This window comes from Podarcis liolepis (genome assembly GCF_965112155.1).
Source record: "Podarcis liolepis genome assembly, chromosome: 9".
Lineage (NCBI taxonomy): Eukaryota > Metazoa > Chordata > Lepidosauria > Squamata > Lacertidae > Podarcis > Podarcis liolepis.
This window is the reverse complement of record NC_139564.1, coordinates 58,356,180-58,377,303: the sequence shown is the minus strand read 5'-3', so window position 1 is coordinate 58,377,303 and position 21,124 is coordinate 58,356,180. Positions and strand designations below refer to the sequence as shown.

The following is a 21,124-nucleotide window of genomic DNA, read 5'->3' as shown; positions in this document are numbered from 1 at the left end:
ACTGGAGCGTTCACAGGCCAGTGTTTCCCAATTGTCTGTGTTTATACTACATTTTTTAAGTCTTTAAACCTCTTTTGTTGACCACTATCATTACGCTTTCCATTTTTAAGTTCGGAATAGAGTAGTTGCTTTGGAAGACAACTAAGGTTGACACATGTGATCATAACTACAGCAGAGATGATTTAGCTCTTATTGTGATGTAGTTATTGTGGGGAAAATAAGAGAGAGCTAAGGACCTCTGAGTTAAACTGGTACAAAAAAAGATTTAAGTTTGTAGGATTGATATAAACTCAGAGTCTATCTGCATTGTTCTGAGGTTTCTCCCCCTTGAGCCAGTTTTAGGGACACAGGAGCACACTGTTTGCCATGCCACGAAACTTGGCCCATCCTGGACTCCCAGGGGTTCCTTGGCCCACCACATGGTATATACCTGCACACAGGAGGGTCTTTGCTTTTGTGAAATGTAGGTGATAACAACTTTGCACAGCATTTCCTCTATTTGAAAGTAGTGTGTGGCATTGGGCTAAGATAGGCATGGGAAACTTTCTGCCCTCCCAATGTTGCGGAACCACAACTTCCATCTGTCCCAGCAAACATGGCAATGCACAGGGATGATGGGAGTTGTAGTTCAGCAACAATGGAAGGGGCAATGTTTTCCCACACCTGGACTATGGGAAAGCAGCTCTCATACGACCAAGAAATGTAGAAATTAATAGGGCCTGTAAAGTACCTAGAGGAGTACCCAACTGAACACAAGCATGTTACTGTCAAGGTTGTGTGTTGTTGTTGTTTTTGACAAAGTAGTAATACATAAATAAGAATAAAAATGTGCACCCCGCCACCGAGACCATTCCATTGTAACTATCCATCCTCCCAAAATTTCAACACCTCTTGCGATGGTTTGACCCCTTTCCGTTTTAACAGTACAAATTCCACAAATCCCTCCATATCTCCTCAAAATCATTCCTCCTGCATATTCCCTGTCTTACCTTAATGGCACGTGTTGATTTATTATTAATAGCTATATCCCACACCTCTTCATACCATTCTTCCATTTTATATTCTGCTTGCCCCCATCCACTTCCTAGCTATCAAAATCCATGCAGCTGCCAATAAATTCGTGAGCAAGTCCTTCATAGCCTGCGAACCTTCCATCCCATCGTAAATTGAGAATAATGCTACCTCTGGACTTTTGGTCAGCTTTAACCCAGTGTTATCTCCACTTTCAGTGTTAAGGTTTCTGAATGGCCAGAAGGTGTTCCCACCCAAAATGTGACTGGATTCAGGGTGAGCAAGCACCCAAAGTCTCCCAAAGTCTCAGCTCAACCTAAATGGTGCTTAAGCATTCATCTTCCCCCCTTGGTCGTCCATTGTTTACATTTTCACCTCCTTCGTTTTCAGCAAACCACACTCTAGCAAGGTCCAAACATTTTGCTGATATAAGTTTTCCTCAGATCAGTCAACAACGGTTCTTTCTACACAAGGGAGCCGCAATTGATTCTGATTCACACAAACTACAGGTTCCACTTATCGACCGGTGTGCAGTATAAATGAGAATCAGCGTTCTCTAGCAGGGTACATTTCTTTATTATTGGATCTGTAAGCTATAAAGAGAGTGATTTATTTCTTATTCCTCCCAACAGCCTCTGCTCAGGTTTCAATGCCACAAAAAACAGCACCTAGAGGGTGCCACGGTGAATGTCAGTGCCTGTCATTTTATCTTGACAATGAAATCTACATTTTTTACAAGTCCCTTGACTTCCATTCACTCGCTATTAATAAGCAGTCATCAGGCACAGCAGCTGGTAGTTTTTGTTCCCCCATGATTGCGTTCAAGTGATAAATTGTTTAACCTTGATGGAACCTAGAATGTGTCGGCTGCACATGAAATAATAAATTAATGAGTTTCATTTCTTCAATTAATGTTGGTTATTGCTTCAGTGGTGTCCTTAGGTACAGCTCTACCTCTTTCTCTGGCGGCTATTGCCAGGTTTACATGGATATCCTGTGCAGTGCACTTGATAGCAAATGAAGGACTGTGCATTGGACATTATGCCCAGAGAAAAACCGAGCCAAAAAAAGCAGTAGGAGAGAATTGCCTTTAAAATGGCATTGAGCGCAAGACCTAGCCAAAGTCACATTCCACTGACACTGAAGAGAATCTTTTATTTCCTTATGAACCAGCATGGATGCCTTTGCTTTTTATATTGAAAAATGTCACTTTTTAACCATGGGGGACATTCCTTGATATGAAAAAAAAGTTCACATGTGATGCCAACTGGGATTTTTCCCCATTCAGAGTTGCGTTCTTCTTGTAGAGTTATGAAAACCCTATGCGGACAAACAGGCAAGCCTAGTGGGGCACAGTCATCCCTGGGCATAAAACCTAGGGAAGGGCAGATCTGGGGAGTTATGTTGCTGTAGATGTCAAAAAGACCGCAAGAGCCCAATAAACCAAAAAGTGTAAGATAAACCCCTCCACATAATCACCGTGGGTGGGAACAGGAAGCCTGAGAAATAATTTACAGCAGAGGACATTTTACTGTCTGCCTGACCAAAATTATGGGAGTTATATTGAGATGGAGGGGGGAAGCAGAGAGACAACCATAGGAGAAATCTTGTAATAAGAGATATCAGGGAAGCTTTCTGGGCTCCAGACATGTGCTTTGGGGACTCACCTCAAAGGACAGTTGCTACTTACCTCTTCTCCTACTAGGAATTTAAACGTGAACCTATCTAAACCACACTTTTCAAAACAATAGGTGACCAAAAGACGCCTAGCCTTCAAAATTCACCCTCCCCTGACTTTTGCAGTGCAAGTAATGTGTACAAAAATGCATTTACTAAAGTAAAGTTGCATAGAAAAGTATATATCAGCAGACAAAATTGCCTTGTATTACTGGAAATTGCTTTGCAAAAATGTGTATGTTAGAAATGTATATGTGTAAGTTAGAAATGTGTATGTTAGAAATTTGCACTGAAATGTTGATGAATTTTCATGAGGATTTCTAAAAATAAAATAAAAATCAGACTGGTATGAAAATATGGAGAACTGAAGAATGGCAAGATAAGAAACTGAGATGAAGTGGACTGATTCGCCCAAATCTACCTACCACCCACTTCTATACCCCTAAAATTACAGCTTTCTGCAACTTGGAGCTCAACTGGGACCACACCTGACCGCACAAAGCTGTCAGAAGGAGCCACAGATCAGGGAGAACTGCAAACATCCTGTGTGTCAAAAGAAATGTGCAGTCGTGTAATATGAAAGGACCAGGTTGGGAGTGCCTACCCATACAAATATGCCCACGCATTGAGATCAGCCTCCAAGGCCCTGCTTGTGTGTCCTTGGCAGCCATGAGTGTCAGGGCCTTCTTGGCTGTGGCCCCACACTTATGGAATACCCCATCAATTCAGAATTTCAAGGGGAATTTAAAGACCCATTTGTTTTGAGCTGCCTTCCCTTAGGGGTGCAATGTTTTATATCAGTTTTATGTAATTTTTAAACTGCTTTTGATATACTGTACTGGGCCATTATTGCTGCTGAAGATTCATAGTTGTCGTAATTTTACTGTTTTGTTATGTTTTTGGCATTCTGATATGTACTTATTCTGTTTTCTATGCTGGAAGTCACTTTCCGAGGACACAGCCTTAAAAGGCAGCCTAAAACTATTTCAAATAAATAATAAAAATAGAGAAACTTGAGCTATGAGAAATGAATGTGCCTTCTAACAGCTAAATTATACACATGCCGAGAGTGGAGGTGACCTTTAATTCTGAGTGGCGCCCATCCCTTGGCATAGATTGTGTTTTGTTTTGCTCGCTTGCTTGCAATATTTCCTATACCACCAACACTAAGGGGGGGGGAATACATTGGCGTTGAGCAGCACAAAAATCAACAATAAAATCACATTCATAAAACAAGTACAACACATGACGCTTCCGTAGATCAGCTTAATACATCAGTGTAGCTGGATCACGCCTTGGAGTGATGCTATGCTGATTTGGGAACGGTGGCTACAGTGCTATCTAATATAGAGATGTGTGGCAAGTTATCAAGGGAACTTGTCTCAGTTGCTGCCCCTTAACAGTCATGTCATCTGCAACGAGCACAGAGATGGCCATCCAAATGTCGGGACGCCTGCTCCCTTTAGTGCCAGCCAGAACAGTGAGGAAATGGCTCAAACAGGAGGGCCGGCCCTAGGGTTAGCCAGGAGAAGCTTCATCCATTTAAGAACAATGTCAATCAACATTTGATGATCTCCTTCTACCGGTCAACAATAGAAAGTGTCCTTTCATACTGCATCATGGTGTGGTACGCTGGTTTGACATCAGCTGATAGGAAGTGCCTACAGAGGGTGGTGAATACAGCACAAAATATTATGGGCTGTCCCGTGAAAGCTGGATGAAATAGCGGAAGAACGTTGCCTCAGGAGAGTGAGGAAAATTCTCAGGGATGATTCACACCCTGGCCGGCACTTTCTTGATCTCCTGCCCTCAGGCAGAAGATATAGAAGCATGATTAGTCGCACCAACAGGGTAAAGAACAGCTTCTGTCTGTGGGCTGTTAGGCTGCTGAATGAAAAGATAACAACAGGGCAACTGACTTTCGGGTTTGGTGGGTGTGCGCCAGTAAACGAGGGGAATTAAGACTAAGGGAGCTGAGTGGGGGGTGCTCCTGTAATCTCACTCTATACAAGTTATACAAGTGACAATAAAGTATTTCAGTTTCAATGTAGGCATGCCAGACTGTTGCTAAAACCATGGGAGTAGAGCCCTATGAAGCAGTTGAGCCTGGTGCTGGTTGGGAATGGTGGCTGGGAGGCTGATGACTTGGATCTTGGATTGTGGTGGTGGGACACAGAAGAGCAGTCTACAGAAGGGACGAGCTGGGAGGTGCTAGAAGCAGGGGGTTTGGGTGATCATGAGGGGTCAGGAGAAGGAGGGTTAGAGGCTGAGCGTCACAGTGTGAGCGCAGACTCAGTCAGAGAAGAGTCCCAGTCCTCCTACTGCCCCCCCTTGACACCCCACTGGAGGAGAGTCCTGCACGTTGCTAAGCAACAGGATGTCAGTTTCTGTCCTTTAATACATATCAAATCCTTCTATTGTTTATGGTCAGATACTAATTATTACCCCACGTTGCAGGATTTATGTCAGTCCTGCTAGTGCCTTCAAATTTTTACAATAATCTCTTAAATACTCAATAAATTTACTCCAATCTCTCTGGAATTTCTGATCGCCTTGGTTCCGAATCCTCACGGTCATTTCGGTCAATTCTGCATATTCCATCATCTTCATCTGCCACTCCTCAATCTTTGGTAATTCTTGTAATTTCCATCTTTGGGCTAACAAAATTCTTGCCGCAGTGGTAGCATACATAAATAGTCTTTGGTCTACTTTAGCAATCTCTTCTCCCATTAACGCAAGCAGAAATGCTTCCAGGTTTTGGGGGGGGAAGGTATATTTTAACATTGCTTGTGGTCAGTTTCAGCAACGTCTCAGCTGGATTAAGACAAAGCAGAGGACTCTGCTGTGTTGTTAGTTTCTGTTAATAAAAAGCTAATTGCCTCCCGTGTGTGTGCCTGCCCTGTGGTTGACCTGCCTCACTTCTCAGCTCCTTGACATACTGAGACTAAGGGGAGGAAGCTGTTATGCAGTACCACCCCCTAGACTGACTGTAAGTAAAAAGGAAGACAAGGTGGGGCTGGATAATATCTGGCTGAGGTTGGTGGGGCAGTGCCCCATTTGTCTTCATGAACCATCCTCCACTGCTCTTAAAGATTGGCCACCTTCTCTGGCTTTATTTATCTTTCCTTCCGCATGACAGAATGACTTGCCGACTGCCTCATCTCATTCACAGGCCAATAGTGCTGCGTGCCGGTAAACAAATGTTGCTTTCTGCCCCTCGGGAGCCGAAGACACAGGGCCCTCATGATTACGGCTCTCACTTAACAAGAAGCATCACTGAGCCAGCAAATGAAAGACAGGAAAGCTGAGGGAGTCGCTGGGACTCGAGGGAGTTGATCCTTCATCTCAGGGAGGCGCTGAAAAGGACAGCTGGATCTTGTTGCCGCTTGACTCAGCGCTCTTGACAGCTGCATCTCATTTGCAATCAAGTCCTCCCTTATATGGAAAGGGCAGGCTGTCTGTCACTGGCAAGAGGCGTTGGGAGGGGAAGCTACCTAGATGGAGAGCGGCTGAGCCACAATGGAACTCCAAAAGCATCACAGACCCAGTAAAAAAAAACACAATACACCTAAATCCTACAGGTTCCAAAACACCGAGTTAAAATACATGGTAGTTAGTGAAAATCAGGACAGAAGCAAACTCAGATGCAACGAATCTGACCAAATTCCCTTTATGAGTTTTGGCAGCAAACAAGGGAACTCCAGCAACTGTTTCTGTTATTATTTTGTCAGTCAATAAGTAAGCCAGATGCTACAGAGAAGTCCTTCCTATGAATTTTAGTAGAATAGGAATGAATTTAGGGAGGTTTTTAATGTTTGATGTTTTATTGTGCTTTTAATTCTGTTGGGAGCCGCCCAGAGCGGCTGGGGAAACCCAGCCAGATGGGTAGGGTATAAATAAATTCTGATGATGATGATGATGAATTATCTATTTTGCTCATTTCTGAAAAACTCGCATACAAAAAGAACACATGTTCTGTGCTCTATCCCCACGGGGGCAGGTCTGTTCATTAATATACAGTATTCTATATGAAAGGAGAAAGCCACTGTATACTTGTTGTTGTTGTTTAGTCGTTTAGTCGTGTCCGACTCTTCGTGACCCCATGGACCAGAGCATGCCAGGCACTCCTGTCTTCCACTACCTCCCGTAGTTTGGTCAAACTAATGCTGGTAGCTTCAAGGACACTGTCCAACCATCTCATCCCCTGTCGTCCCCTTCTCCTTGTGCCCTCCATCTTTCCCAACATCAGGGTCTTTTCCAGGGAGTCTTCTCTTCTCATGAGGTGGCCAAAGTACTGGAGCCTCAGCTTCAGGATCTGTCCTTCCAGTGAGCACTCAGGGCTGATTTCCTTAAGAATGAAATTCATAGAGGTCTGAGCCATGCCTCAGCTGCTTCTCACAAAATGCTGGAGTTGGCACCTATACCCTACTGGGGAAGAAGCTAATGTAGACCAATGGCAAAGTAGTACAGGATTCTGTGAGGACATGTCATAACTGTTAACTAGGGCTAGACTATATCTGTTTTTCAACATTGAGATATATCACCAGCTAAACATTGCAATATAATTCTATATTCCATTGTTCTACCCGGACACTGAGGTTCAGCGCTGAGGGCCTTCTGGCGGTTCCCTCACTGCGAGAAGCCAAGTTACAGGGAAGCAGGCAGAGGGCCTTCTCGGTAGTGGTACCTGCCCTGTGGAACACGCTCCCACCAGATGTCAAACAGAACAACAACTACCAGACTTTGAGAAGACATCTGAAGGCAGCCCTGTTTAGGGAAGCTTTTAATGTTTGATACATTACTGTATTTTAATATTTTGTTGGAAGCTGCCCAGAGTGGCTGGGGAAGCCCAACCAGATGGGTGGGGTATAAATTATTATTGTTATTGTTATTATTATCACAATTTCTGGAATAAGGATGGAGCTATGTAGAGGCACGGTTTTCCCCACATTGTGACTTTTGCATTGCACACATACAAATCATGATGCACAATATATTGCCAAGTCAAAAATTATGAAACCAATATCATGATATGGACTTAAAACCAGTTTGGGACAATATATATATCCCAGCTTCAGCACACATCATGATTCATGATATCTTGCCAGGTCGAAAACTATGAAACCAATATCACAATGTGAATTTCAAACTGGTTTTGGATGATATATCGATATATTGGCCAGCCCTATGGTTAATCATCTTAAGCCTCTAGAGCGTTGATATCTCCATTGTTGGAGGCAGTGTGCCTCTTGCTGGGAATGACAAGTGAGGTGAGGGCAGTTGCACTCAGAAATGGCTTGCAGGCTTCCAATAAGCAGCTAGCTGGCAAATGTAAGAACAGGACACTTGTCTAGATGGCCTCATTCAGCTGGGCTTTTCCTATGCTCTTATATACAGATGTAAAGGTAAAGGACCCCTGAACAGTGAAGTCCAGTCAAAGGCGACGATGGGGTTGCGGCGCTCATCTCACTTTCAGGCTGAGGGAGCCGGCGTTTGTCCACAGACAGCTTTCCAAGTCATGTGGCCAGCATGACTAAACCATTTCTGGCGCAACAGAACACCGTGACGGAAACCAGAGTGCACGGAAAGGCCGTTTACCTTCCTGCCGCAGAGGTACCTAATTATCTACTTGCAGTGGTGTGCTTTCGAAATGATAGGTTGGCAGGAGCTGAGGCAGAGCAACAGGAGCTCACTCCATCACAGGGATTCAAACCGCCGACCTTCTGATCAGCAAGCCCAAGAGGCTCAGTGGTTTAGACCGCAGCGCCACCCGCATCCATTTCATATATACAGCAGAGCATTAAAGCCTACATGGAGAGAGAGAGAGAGAGTGCGAGAGAGAGAGAACTCCCCCCAACTATATAGTTAAACACGGTGGACATAACTTTACAGAAATTCTTCAAAACCTATTACATTTTGCATCCTTGTTGCTGTTTTCTTCTCTCCTGCTCTATGAATAATACAACTCCATAAAAGAGTCCAGAAGGAAACTCTGAGCTTCTGTCTCACTAATATCCCTCCAAGGACTAAACTGGCTCACTCCAAATCCCTCATAATGCGGCTTTCCCACAAAGTGTAGCAACACTGTAATATGCAGCTCTCCCCATTTATTTTCTTATTTATGTCGTTCACCTTCACGAGCAGCCGAAGTCTAGCAAGAAAACATTATTCTTCCTGTTCCAGAGATGAAACTCTGCAGGGCAGCAAGCTTGTACATTCAAAACATTCTGGCACTTTCCAAGCCTTGGCAATATTTGCTTCTCATTAACAATAAAACAGCGTTATAATTAAAGGGTACATTTCGCTCCACAGGCCATACCGTGCTGTACCCGAAGTTAGCTACCTAGGATTTGCCCAGGTTATGAAACAACCAGGAAAACACAGACGGGAAGATGATGGGAAACCAAAGGATAAGAGGCAAAATGACTTTGAATGAAGTTTTTGAAGCTTTATCTCAGTTACCATGGCAATTTTGCAGAGGGAATCCAGAGGTTTTTGAAAGGCCATAGAACATGGTAAATCATTTCTCACAAGAGCAGCTGAAACGTCAATTTTCAGCATGCAGATGGCAATATTTAGTTGGAGGAGTTCATTGCTGAAGGGCCTGTCGCGTGAATGAATGAAGGTGTGTGTATATATATATACTGTAAAGGGAAAGTGTTTCAATGAAAATGCATTTGCAGTCCTTACCTTTTCAACCAAGGTAGGAGTTGTTTGAAGCAATTGTATTTGTCCTTGAGGTGATGCCGTGGAACTTTTCAGCCCAAGGTCAAAACAATCTTTGCTTGGTTAGTTCCACTGGGCTCAGCTGACACATCTAGCATGAAGACTCTGCTGCGATCCATTTTATGAACACTGTCAAGGTTTGTGGTGTCAACAACAATGGTGAAAGCCAAAAGGCAGTGGGCCGAAAATCCTGCATCGAAGGGCCCATACTTTGCAACAGCAAATCCTTCTTTCTGTTGCCACCTATCATGTCATTTGATTTTATATTAGATACATAATAATTTTGTTTAAAAAAGAGGAAAGGGGCTTGAAAAGCATGTGCCTAAGTATAATATTAACTGCAGGGCTGAGCACAGTTGCGAAGGAATAATATACAGTAACTATGGGACAATATAAGCCATTTGACAGCTTTTGTCCTCAATGTGAACTGAAAGTGAAAATTCTGGGCTGGTCTTTGGCACAGGCAGTGGTTGTCCTAAGAAATCCAGCAATGAGGGATTTGGGCCTGCCTGTGACCTGGTAGCATGGGGTAGCCAGCTGGTATGGCTAATGGTCAAGGATGATGGGAATTGTAGTCTAACCATATCTGGAGGGTGCATCACTGGTAACAGGTAAGAAATATTGAGAGGTGCTCAACAGCTACAGAAAATTTCTCCCTTTTGTGGGGTGGAATCTGCCTTGTGAGAAGAGAAAGGGGAAGGGAGGGGAGGCCAGAGCTGATAATAAAATGAGGAAGACAGAAAGAAAAAGTGAATATTCAAATCAAGCACGACAAGCAAATTGCAGGACTCTGAAAGGGAGACGTAAAAGATTGAAAGACAAGCTGTCCAAACACCCACTTGCAATGTTCAGAGGCTTATTTATTTATAACAGCAAATGGGAAGGAATGACTCTTTTTAGAATGAAAAGTGAATCATTTCAACTTCCATAGTTTTGATGAGAAACTTCCCAAACTATGAAGAACATACTGTGTGGCAGACTTTGAGATCATCCACATGCTTCTCTATTGGACGGTTCGAAGGACAGCTGGGTATAAAGAGAATAAGTCTGCAATCCAATGCATATTTACATGAGAGTAGGGAGAGTAGGAAATCTGTCTGTTTCAGCTCCTCTTGGTTTCTCATTTTTCCTAACTTACCATATTTTTCGCCCTATAGGATGCACCGTCCCATAAGGTGCACCTAGTTTTTTTGGGGGGAAATAAAGGGGGGAAATTATTTTTTCCCCAGGCATAGGGCTGGGGCGGGGGAAGCCCGAGCTTCCCCCGACCCCAGCCCCCGGAACAGGCAACTCTCCACAAGCTGTGGGAGCCCGGCGCCAGGCTCCCGCGCCTTGCGGAGAGCTGCGCGAAGCCTGGGTGCGCTGAGCTCAGCACGCCCAGCCTTCAGCATGCAGGCAACTCCCCGCAAGCCGCGGGAGCCCAGTGCCAGGCTCCCACGGCTTGCGGAGATCTGCACGAAGCCTGGAGAACGAGACGGGGCAGTGCGCACCGACCCCTCTCGCTCTCCAGGCTTCAGCGAAAGCCTGCATTCGCCCCATAGGACGCACACACATTTCCCCTTCATTTTTGAAGGGGAAAAAGTGCGTCCTATAGGGCGAAAAATACGGTAAATTCAGTTACCTACATTTCCACATCAGCTCGCAAATAAATAAATAAAAACCACACGCACATGAAAATTCATCACTAAAATGTGAATTTGTGTGGCGAGTTCCCGCCTCCCCCCAGTGGAAATAATGACACATGACACAGTTATTTTAGGTTAATACGCAAAAATAGGCCACAACTTTATTGGTTACAGGTGATGAGCGGTATTGGCTTAGGCATTGGTCCTAACTGACCATCCGGCTTCAACCTGATTACTTGAACTCCGGGAAGGGTTAACCACCAGTAGAAGGAGTCCTGCTGATGCACATCAACTAGGAACTCCCCCGGGGTCACCGCTCGGGGGCGTGCCTTAGGCCCCCACCTCCATAGGCTTCGGACAGGGCCATGCCCCCCGGAACCCTTTACCGGACTACCCTCCAGTATGCGGGGGAGGTGATGGTGCTTCCTCCCCCCTTCGTCTACATAACAATACCCACACCAATGCCTAACTGCCAATCCAATGAAGTTGTGACAATTTGCTATGATGTAGGCGAAAAACCAAGCGGCTGGTGCCAATTTGCCAAGTGGAAAAATTCCTACCAGGCCCCTTAATGGCGACCAACCAAGGCCAGCCCCTGCGCATGTGGAGGGGGCATGAAACCCACAACTCCACCTCCTCTCTAGCTCAGAAGTGGCTTTCCCCAATATGCACATTTTTATATGTGATCTCAGCTAATTTACACATTACACATTACTTAATTCGTTCCGGAGGTCCATACTTAACCTGAAACTGTTCTTAACCTCAAGCACTGCCTTAGCTAATGGGGCCTCCTGCTGCTGTCGCACCACCGGAGCACAATTTCTGTTCTCATCCTGAAGCAAAGTTCTTAACCTGAAGCACTATTTCTGGATTAGCGGAGTCTGTAACCTGAAGCATATGTAACCTGAGGTACCACTGTATTGTTACTGAGCTAGCCCTGCTGGTCTTAATAGATATGTAGTGTTGTTGAGTACTGGGATTCTTAATGTGTATACAGTCCTACCTCGGCTTACATTACCCTCCGATAACGTAAACTTCGGGTTGCGAAAGAGGCAAACCCGGAAGTATACTTCTGGCTTTCGCCACCCGCGCATTCGCAGAAGCGCTCTACGCGCCACCCACATGCACAGAAGCGGCACCTCCAGTGGCGGAAACCTCAGGATCCAGCCGTAGCTCCGGAACAGATCCCGTCCACAACCGGAGGTACCACTGTATTCTGATTTGGGAAGGAACTCAATAAATATCACAATTTTTAAGACCTGTGTAAGTGTAAGCTATGGGAGGCGGGTGGCGCTGTGGGTTAAACCACAGAGCCTAGGGCTTGCCGAGTGGAAGGTCAGCGGTTCGAATCCCCACGATGGGGTGAGCTCCCGTTGCTCGGTCCCTGCTCCTGCCAACCTAGCAGTTCAAATCACGTCAAATTACAAGTAGATAAATAGGTACCGCTCCGGCGGGAAGGTAAACGGCGTTTCCGTGCGCTGCTCTGGTTCACTAGAAGTGGCTTAGTCATGCTGGCCACATGACCCAGAAGCTGTACGCCGGCTCCCTCAGCCAATAAAGCGAGATGAGTGCCGCAACCCCAGAGTCAGTCACGACTGGACCTAATGGTCAGGGGTCCCTTTACCTTTACCTTTTAAGTGTAAGCTACGTGGTAAATCTGCCTACTTCACAAGACTCCTAAAACAGGGGCATGGGAAACACGTGCCTACTGTGGAAGCTTGCTAAATGCTCTGTGCCCTCACTCCCACGTGGGTGATCAACTGGGGCTCTGTGAAACAGGGAAGGTAACCGACTCCATTCCACTTTTAAAGGATACTGGAAATTCTGGCACACAAAACGACTTGTGCAATGCATAATATTGCATTGTATATAACCCTATTCTGTATTCTGAAGCACAATATTATTCTCAGCCTGTAAAAAGAATATAGCTTTGCATATTCTACATAGCTCTTCATGCTGGCTAGCGACTACACTTTACTATACACGAGTTTAACCCTGCATTAAGCACTTTGTTGTACATGAATATAACCCTGTTTTGATTTCTGTGTCTCGTGCATCCTGAATTATAAATATTTTGTGTTTTTTAAAAACATTCATTTCGGCAGGCCCCTCTTCATTTTGCTTCCTGGTGCTACATCCTTTTATGCTACTACATAAAGTAGTATAGAATTTTGCTCTCTGCTACTGTACATTTCTTCATCTGCATTAGAAAATTAATTATAATTATTCTTGTCTATCAAAGATTTCAAATAAAGAGCATGTCATCCAATCTATCATTAACATTAGCCAACAATTATGTCAGAACTGTACAGAGTTTTCTCCGGTGTTATCATACAGAAGCAATGACATTTATTTTAATGAAATAACAGAAAGCATACTATAATTAACCTGAAAGTACCAAGGTATGAATCAATTCCATTTCCTCGACTAGGAATATATTATTAAAGACAGGAATTTTTTTTAAAAAAACCCACAACTTTTGCTAAGTGGCATAGCAGTACATATAGCAATGAAAGCTGCATTAAAATTCATCTTAAGTAAAAGCTGGGCAAAGATGTGGATTCCACTAGCTTTGTAGAATTGTGCCCTGGACTGGAATGTAATATTGTTCAAATCTACCTTGCTTTGCACAGCCCTTGTATGAGCTTTAAACACCATAGCTGTCAACTTACAGATTTGAAAATAAGGGACCAGCAGCCTCGAAAATAAGGGATCAGCAGTCAAAATAAGGGATCAACAATTACTTTGATAAAATACATATTTTGTTGCGTGCAAATGGCTTTAGATACCTATTAGGTCCATAAATTACCATATAGCATATATTCAAAACAAAAAAAGCAACAATTTGTTGTTGACAAAGGACAGCTGGACATAGATAGGGCCCCATTACCTTCAGTAGCTTATTTAAGGGACATCATCAATAAGGGACAGTAGCGGGACATGGCGCTGAGATAAGGGACTGTCCCGCCAAATAAGGGACGCTTGACAGCTATGTACACACATACTGATTAACCATACAAAGGTTCACCCACACTGGTTGTGAGAACAAACCCGAAGGCAAACTTCAGTGTTCCACAAAACATTTTACCAACCACCACCATGGGCAGGAGATATCAAGAGGCACAAACTAAATGAGAAATGCGTCTCCACATTTTCAGGAGTATGAGGCTGACACGGAGCCGAAATGTTAATCCACCTCATTTTTGCCACCGAAAAATGTATTTAGAATTTAGCGAGTTTTCTTAACTCCCTCCCACCATCCACCCGATAACATTTTATGGGAGAGGACATGAAAGCGTTGCATCTTATTTCAGCAGATTTGGATTTGCGTGTTCACCGCATTGTCTAATACCCCTCACTGTGAGAGGATGATTGATAACACTGGCATTAACGTAAAGATGAAGAGAGCTCTGACAGCTGTAGGATTTATTTTCAGTGCCATATAAAAGGCAGTGATAAAACAGAGCAAATAGGAATCAAAGCTGAAGAAGTAATAAAAGATCCCTACTATGGATAAAGATTTTTGTTCTGCATGAAAAGGGAAAGTCTGTCCAAATTGTATTTATCTGAGTTAGTCAGACGTAATTACTGACTAGAATTACAGAGAGGCCACGCTCCTGGGCTTCCAAAATGCCTGAATCTGTGAGGATTAAAAAAATCTTATTTTCAGTTATGATTCCATATTTGGGGGAGGAGGTGACCTTGGGCAAGATGCCATTAATGGGTGTGTTTCCCCCCTCACCAAATGGGCTTGCCGCCTTGCCGCTGCCACCATTACCTGTTCACCTTTCTAGGCCAGAGCAACTTAACCGCCCAGAGGGAGAGAGCAAAGTGAGTGGCAAATGCTACTCCATCTATCCTCTCCTATCCAGGGATGGACACATACCCATCCTGAGGTGGTTTTGTTTCCCAATAAGCCTGACTCCAGTTTGCTCCCTACATGAGCTGATTTTTAAAGAAATTTTTCTAAAAGAATCCTCCCAGCTCCTGACGACTGCCTTTGTTTCCATTCACTTCACTCTGGTGATCCCTCGTAGCCGATTAAGATTGTCTTCCATAAACATGGTTTTAACAATGAGTCCGTAAGTGACTGTGTGGCATCTGAATATAGACTGCATTTTTAATCAAGGCTTATATTTTGATCAGATATCTGTATTCTTAAAATGAGCTTAAAATATATTTTAAAATATCTGTATCTCTCATGCCAGGCAAGAAGGCCAGCTGTTTAAAGGACACAGGCAATGTTTTTCCTCCTAGACAAGGGCCCCTTGATTGATAGCAGAAAACAATTCTCAAAGTCGTAAAAGCTGAAATTACAGACTGAGTAAGGACACTGACCCTACATGTTATAGAAGATAAAAAAGGCAGAGATAAACATAATTAATAGTTGGTAAATAGTAAAATAATGCCAATGTGCCTCCCAGGAAAATGAGCCAGATCTTCTTTCCAAGGTTAAAAAGGCCAAGACCAAATGGAGAAGCATTTAGCTGGCAGAAATTTTGGGAAGTCTTTTAAAGCTGTTTCTTTCTTAAACTGAGAGAGTTTAAGGGCAATAAATGTTGGGAAGAGCTAATGAAAACAAAGCAGCTGGCTGAAGCAGCTGGCTGAAGGGGGGGGATGTAAACTGAAGAGGCTTCTTTTAAAGCGTTTTTTTACTGTGTTCCTTTTTTTACTGAGTTCCCTTTTCTACTTCTACTTTACAAAGACCTTATTCCTTTTAAGAGGCTACCTGTGTTGTGTATTAAATATATTGTCTTAAATGTAATTATGCAAAGGATTTAACAAATGCTAGAAGAGTTGTATTTTGTAATTAAGTCAGCCAGCAGCCTAGCCCCCCTGCCAGACAGGAAGACGCCGTCCGGGCAGTCCTGATATATTAGCTGTCAGACATTTGTTTAGAAACCTTCAAATGAAGGAGATCTTTCAATGTTGATGTGAAACTCAAGATCCTTGACATATGTTTAAGATAAAAATTTAAGATTAACCATTTGTTTTAGAAGGCAATAGGGCAAGGAGGGCAAGAGGTGAGCTGGTAATTAAGATTCCTTGTTGAGACACATGTAAGATATATTACTACTTATTTGTCATTTATAGATGTAACAATATATAGCTCTTTGTGTTCCATATAAGGACAGAAGGATATGGGTGTATCTTTTTGTGATTGGTTCTAGCAATCAGCCAATAGGAAATCCAACCAGGCTGATTGGACAGAGGCAGCCACAGGAGGAGCAAAGGGGGCTGGATTAAGGGAATAAAAGGGCTGGCCATAATGGCAGGAAGCCAGGCCAGAGCTTGGTAACCATATACCACTGTGCCTCTCATTTATTTGTCTGACAAATAAATAATTATTTTAATTTCTCTATTGTTGCGTTGAATATTTCATTCCAGCTAAGCGTTAACCACAAGCAGGGTGCTTCATTTTATGGTGCCCCTGTGACTCGGATAAGTGGTCTGCTGGAACGCAGCCCCTTCGCCCTATTGGGCAGGGTACAAGAGAGAGGATCTCTAAACTGCTTACCCAAGCGCGCACTGGTAAATTTTTCCAGGGGGAACGCAGAAGTCTCGTCTGTCTGATACCCTGCTCACTGGCGGCGACGGACCGGGGGGAAACGGAACCAACCAAGGGTAAGTGCACAAAGGGATTTTTGGCCCTCCAATTAATTGGGAGGAAGAGAAGTCTTGATCAAACTTCTGCGTCTCAGTAAGTGGGAACTGAGTACGCTAGGTGGTTGGGTACATCAGATGGTGATCTGGTGGGGGAAAAGGGAAGAATGGGAGGTAGTGTGTGGTGAAGTATCTAGCACATTGTATGTGTGAGAAAGTACAGAGCAATCTGTAGCTGACCTGAGTGTGGAGTGGGCAGTACTTCGGTTCCTGGTAAGGCGACTTCACCAGGCAAGGAAACCCACGAAGCGTGTGTGTGAGTGACTGAGTGGATACTTCACAGGGCCATACAATGGGAGTTGGGGGTTCAAAAGGGGAAAATACACCTCTTGAATGTATGTTAAATAATTTTAAGAAAGCCTTCTCAGGGGCGTATGGAGTCAAAATGACGCCAGAGCGCCTGAGAACGTTATGTGAACTAGAGTGGCCGAAGCAAAATACTGGATGGCCATCTCAAGGAACCTTTGATATAAATTTAGTAAGCAAACTTTGGTCTAACATCGCCAAAGAAACTGGAGGGTGCCCAGAACAATTTTCATATATAGATTCTTGGCTGAGCACATTAAATAAAAATCCTCCATGGATAAGGGAATGCAAAGTCCAACGATGCAAATTATTGGCTGTAAAAGCCGAAGCTAGGAAAGGAATCTTGCCAAATAAACTCAAACCCATTTTTGAGGGACCAGAGGAAGAGGTGTTTCCACCTCCACCCTATGCTCCACATCGAAGGGAGCCTAATCCAAACACTCCACCAGTTGTAACCCCAAGGCAAGAAAGTGGAATGAATAATGGGGGTGGAGTCACAGAACTTGATTCCTTGATAGATTATGATAAATATCTTCAGGAGGCATTGGAGTCCTATAATGAAGCCCAAGCAGAAGTGGTTATTCCACCTGTGAGTCCCAGTAGAACTCCATCTACAGTCTCCTTTAGTGGAACAACTGATTGCCTACCCCAAACCCCTGTACATCTAAGTCCTAGAGAATTATTACAGAAGTTACAGGGAGACCTTAATCGGTCAGCAAGCAATACAGCCAGGCGTATAGAGCTGCTAAAAGAACGCCTTGGGACAGATACCATCCCCTATGATTTGAGGCCCCTAGAGCAAAGCGAAGAAAAAGGTCACGTAGTAGCCCCTCTTAGAAGAGTATTTGATGCACTTGAGGAGCCTGTGCTGGTTAACGGGCAACCCGGACCACGGCCACCTCGAACTTCGATCCTCCAGTACATTCCATTCACAACTACGGATCTGATGAATTGGAAAACACCCCATCTTTCGCAGAAAAACCTCAGGCTATGATGGACTTGGTGACCTCAATAGTAAATACTCATAGTCCTACTTGGACAGATTGTCGCCAGCTCCTGAATACTCTCTTCACCACTGAGGAAAGGAGAGACATAATTGAAAAGGCACAGGTATATTTGCGTGAGCAGGCCAGAGTGGGAAATATTTTTAATATTGACCGTCATCTCCAAGACAACTTTCCCTTGGAAGATCCTAATTGGGATCCAAACAATGTAATTCACCTGGCCAGACTTACCACCTATCGCCAGACGCTTGTGCAAGGTATCCGCAGGGCATGCCAGAAGCCCACTAATATGTCTAAAGTCTCAGGAGGGTAGACGTGTTACCCATAACACTGTTTCGTGTTCGGTGTGCACCCACAAAAAAGACTTAAGTTGTCACCTTTTGAGCTCCTGTATGGGAGACCGCCCTCCTTTGTTCAGGATATTCCAGCTGATCTTAAACAAATAGGAGACCATGTGACACAGGGACAAGTGCAATCTCTCTCCCGTGTTTTTGTTTCTCTTAACAGGTGGGCCCTCGAGCGCACGCCGTGCAGCATTGCCGAGCCGATTCATCAGTTCCAGGCTGGCGATAGCGTATGGGTGAAAGAGTGGAAACGTGATCCACTTGCACCTAAGTGGCGTGGACCTTACACCGTCTTGCTCTCTACTCCAACAGCGGTGAAGGTAGCTGAGGTGACCCCCTGGATTCATCACTCCCGTTTGAAGAAGTCCGAAGGCAGTTGGACGTGCAAAGGTGACCCCTCTAATCCTTTAAAACTGACTCTCTCCAAAAACCCCTGTATCTAGCCCTACGGGGAACGGGCTAGGTCACGGGCAACATTAGACGCCCGGCCTGCTGCAGCCACAAACCTGGAAGCTGGCTGACCTGCGCACGCCTGAAGCTTGAGGAGCGTCTGAACCAGAGACTGTGAGCGGGAAGATTCTCTTATACAATTGATTGACTGCCCCCTTGTGGAACAATTATCAGAGATATTACACATTGGGGATCCTTGGGATATATGTTTTGGTCTTGGTGGTTCCCCATTCCTGTCACTGGGGGAATTATATTGGGACTAATATTTATTTGCTATCACAATAAGGTAATCTTTTGTGGAAGGAATGCATATGCTAGACATCAACATGATTTTATTAATCCTGATCCCTTGGGAAGGGGAAGGGTCCTTGAATCTGACCAAATTTGCTAAATATGGATTCCGCTATGACCACAATATGTGGGTAGGTTTAGCTGAGATGGTAGCCAATGTGCAAATAGGACCAATTGCCTTGTTTGCTCTCTTGGGCCAGATGATTCAGAGGGAGGTATGCCCTTATTACCGATACCATTAGATGCCATTGGTATGGTAAGCGAAATACCACACCAAACAGAAGTACAGAATTTCCCCGGATGGAACTCAACTAAACCATTACGAGTTATACCTGTACAAGGGGAATTCTGTGTACATAAATCATCAGATGCAGCTGATTCTACCATGATAGGCTCTTCTCATTGTCACTATACTTGGGATAATATTAAGAATACCTGGGCACACGATACTACCTATCGAACTCGGAATGCCTTGCCCTGTGCACCTCCTTTTATTCATGCATGGAAAGTGGTATGGAACATAACTGTGACAGAAAAAGGCAATCTAACATACTGCACTGTGAACTCTCTACCTCTTCTGATATTTCGCCTTCTGTACTCCACGTACCAAAAACCTCAGACCCGATGGTTGTGGTGGATATGTGGAGAATGGGCATACAAGAAACTCCCCTCCAAATGGAGTGGGACTTGTTTCCTGGGATGGGTATTACCACCAATGTGGATTATGCCCACTAGTTCAGCTAAGCGAACACGAAGAAACGCTGATATTTCTCATATAGCAGGAGGAAGTACCCAAAGTTGGAGCGGTACTGATGATTGGCCACCAGAGCGCATTATAGCCTATTATGATCCTGCCTCCTGGAATCCTGGTGAGCTCATACAAGGGGCACGGGATCCTATTTATAATCTAAACAGAATAATTCGATTGCAAGCAGTAGTGGAACTTGTAACCAATGCAACGGCCCAGAGTTTGAGACTTATTGCACAACAGTTGGATGAAAGTAGAGCCGCCATTTTGCAGCTGAAAATGGGAATGGATTATGTACTTGCCAAGCAGGGAGGCCTATGTGGAGTCTTGAACTTGACAGGGAATGCCTGTTGCTTTAACATTTCAGATAATGGTGAGGCAATCCGTGTGTTGGCCACAAAGATGGAGAATATAGCACATGTCCCAGTACAAACATGGGAAGGATGGGATATGGGATGGTTACCCAATGTCACAGGACTCAAAGGGATACTATTGTCTTGCTTGTTTTTCTTGACGGTAGTAGTAATGGTTTTATGTATGATGCCATGTATCATCTCATGTTTTAGGAGTACAATTAGCAAGATGATTTCGAATGAAACTCTACCTCATATCATGGCACTATATAGAGCTTTAACCCAGGAAGATCAAGCTATCAAGGACGCTTGGTAGCAAGGTCCTTGAGCTTGAAAGGGGGGAATGTGGCATCTGAATATAGACTGCATTTTTAATCAAGGCTTATATTTTGATCAGATATCTGTATTCTTAAAATGAGCTTAAAATATATTTTAAAATATCTGTATCTCTCATGCCAGGCAAGAAGGCCAGCTGTTTAAAGGACACAGGCAATGTTTTTCCTCCTAGACAAGGGCCCCTTGATTGATAGCAGAAAACAATTCTCAAAGTCGTAAAAGCTGAAATTACAGACTGAGTAAGGACACTGACCCTACATGTTATAGAAGATAAAAAAGGCAGAGATAAACATAATTAATAGTTGGTAAATAGTAAAATAATGCCAATGTGCCTCCCAGTAAAATGAGCCAGATCTTCTTTCCAAGGTTAAAAAGGCCAAGACCAAATGGAGAAGCATTTAGCTGGCAGAAATTTTGGGAAGTCTTTTAAAGCTGTTTCTTTCTTAAACTGAGAGAGTTTAAGGGCAATAAATGTTGGGAAGAGCTAATGAAAACAAAGCAGCTGGCTGAAGCAGCTGGCTGAAGGGGGGGGATGTAAACTGAAGAGGCTTCTTTTAAAGCGGTTTTTTACTGTGTTCCTTTTTTTACT

The 21,124-nt window shown here is 44.0% G+C and overlaps 1 protein-coding gene across 2 annotated transcripts in view; it reads left to right on the top strand.

Annotated features, from left to right (window-relative positions):
• The window catches only part of LOC310686348 (syncytin-2-like), a 470,390-nt gene extending 449,790 nt beyond the window's left edge, over positions 1-20,600 (top strand). The window contains exon 2 of one of the 2 annotated variants that reach the window (XM_083460060.1): positions 16,449-20,600. In XM_083460060.1, coding sequence (XP_083316186.1) covers positions 19,316-20,515 — 1,200 coding nt within the window. In that variant the 5' untranslated portion in view covers positions 16,449-19,315 and the 3' untranslated portion in view covers positions 20,516-20,600. The remainder of the gene's footprint in view (positions 1-16,448) is intronic. The other variant, XM_083460061.1, reaches the window with a different exon arrangement.
• Positions 20,601-21,124: the final 524 nt, after the last annotated feature.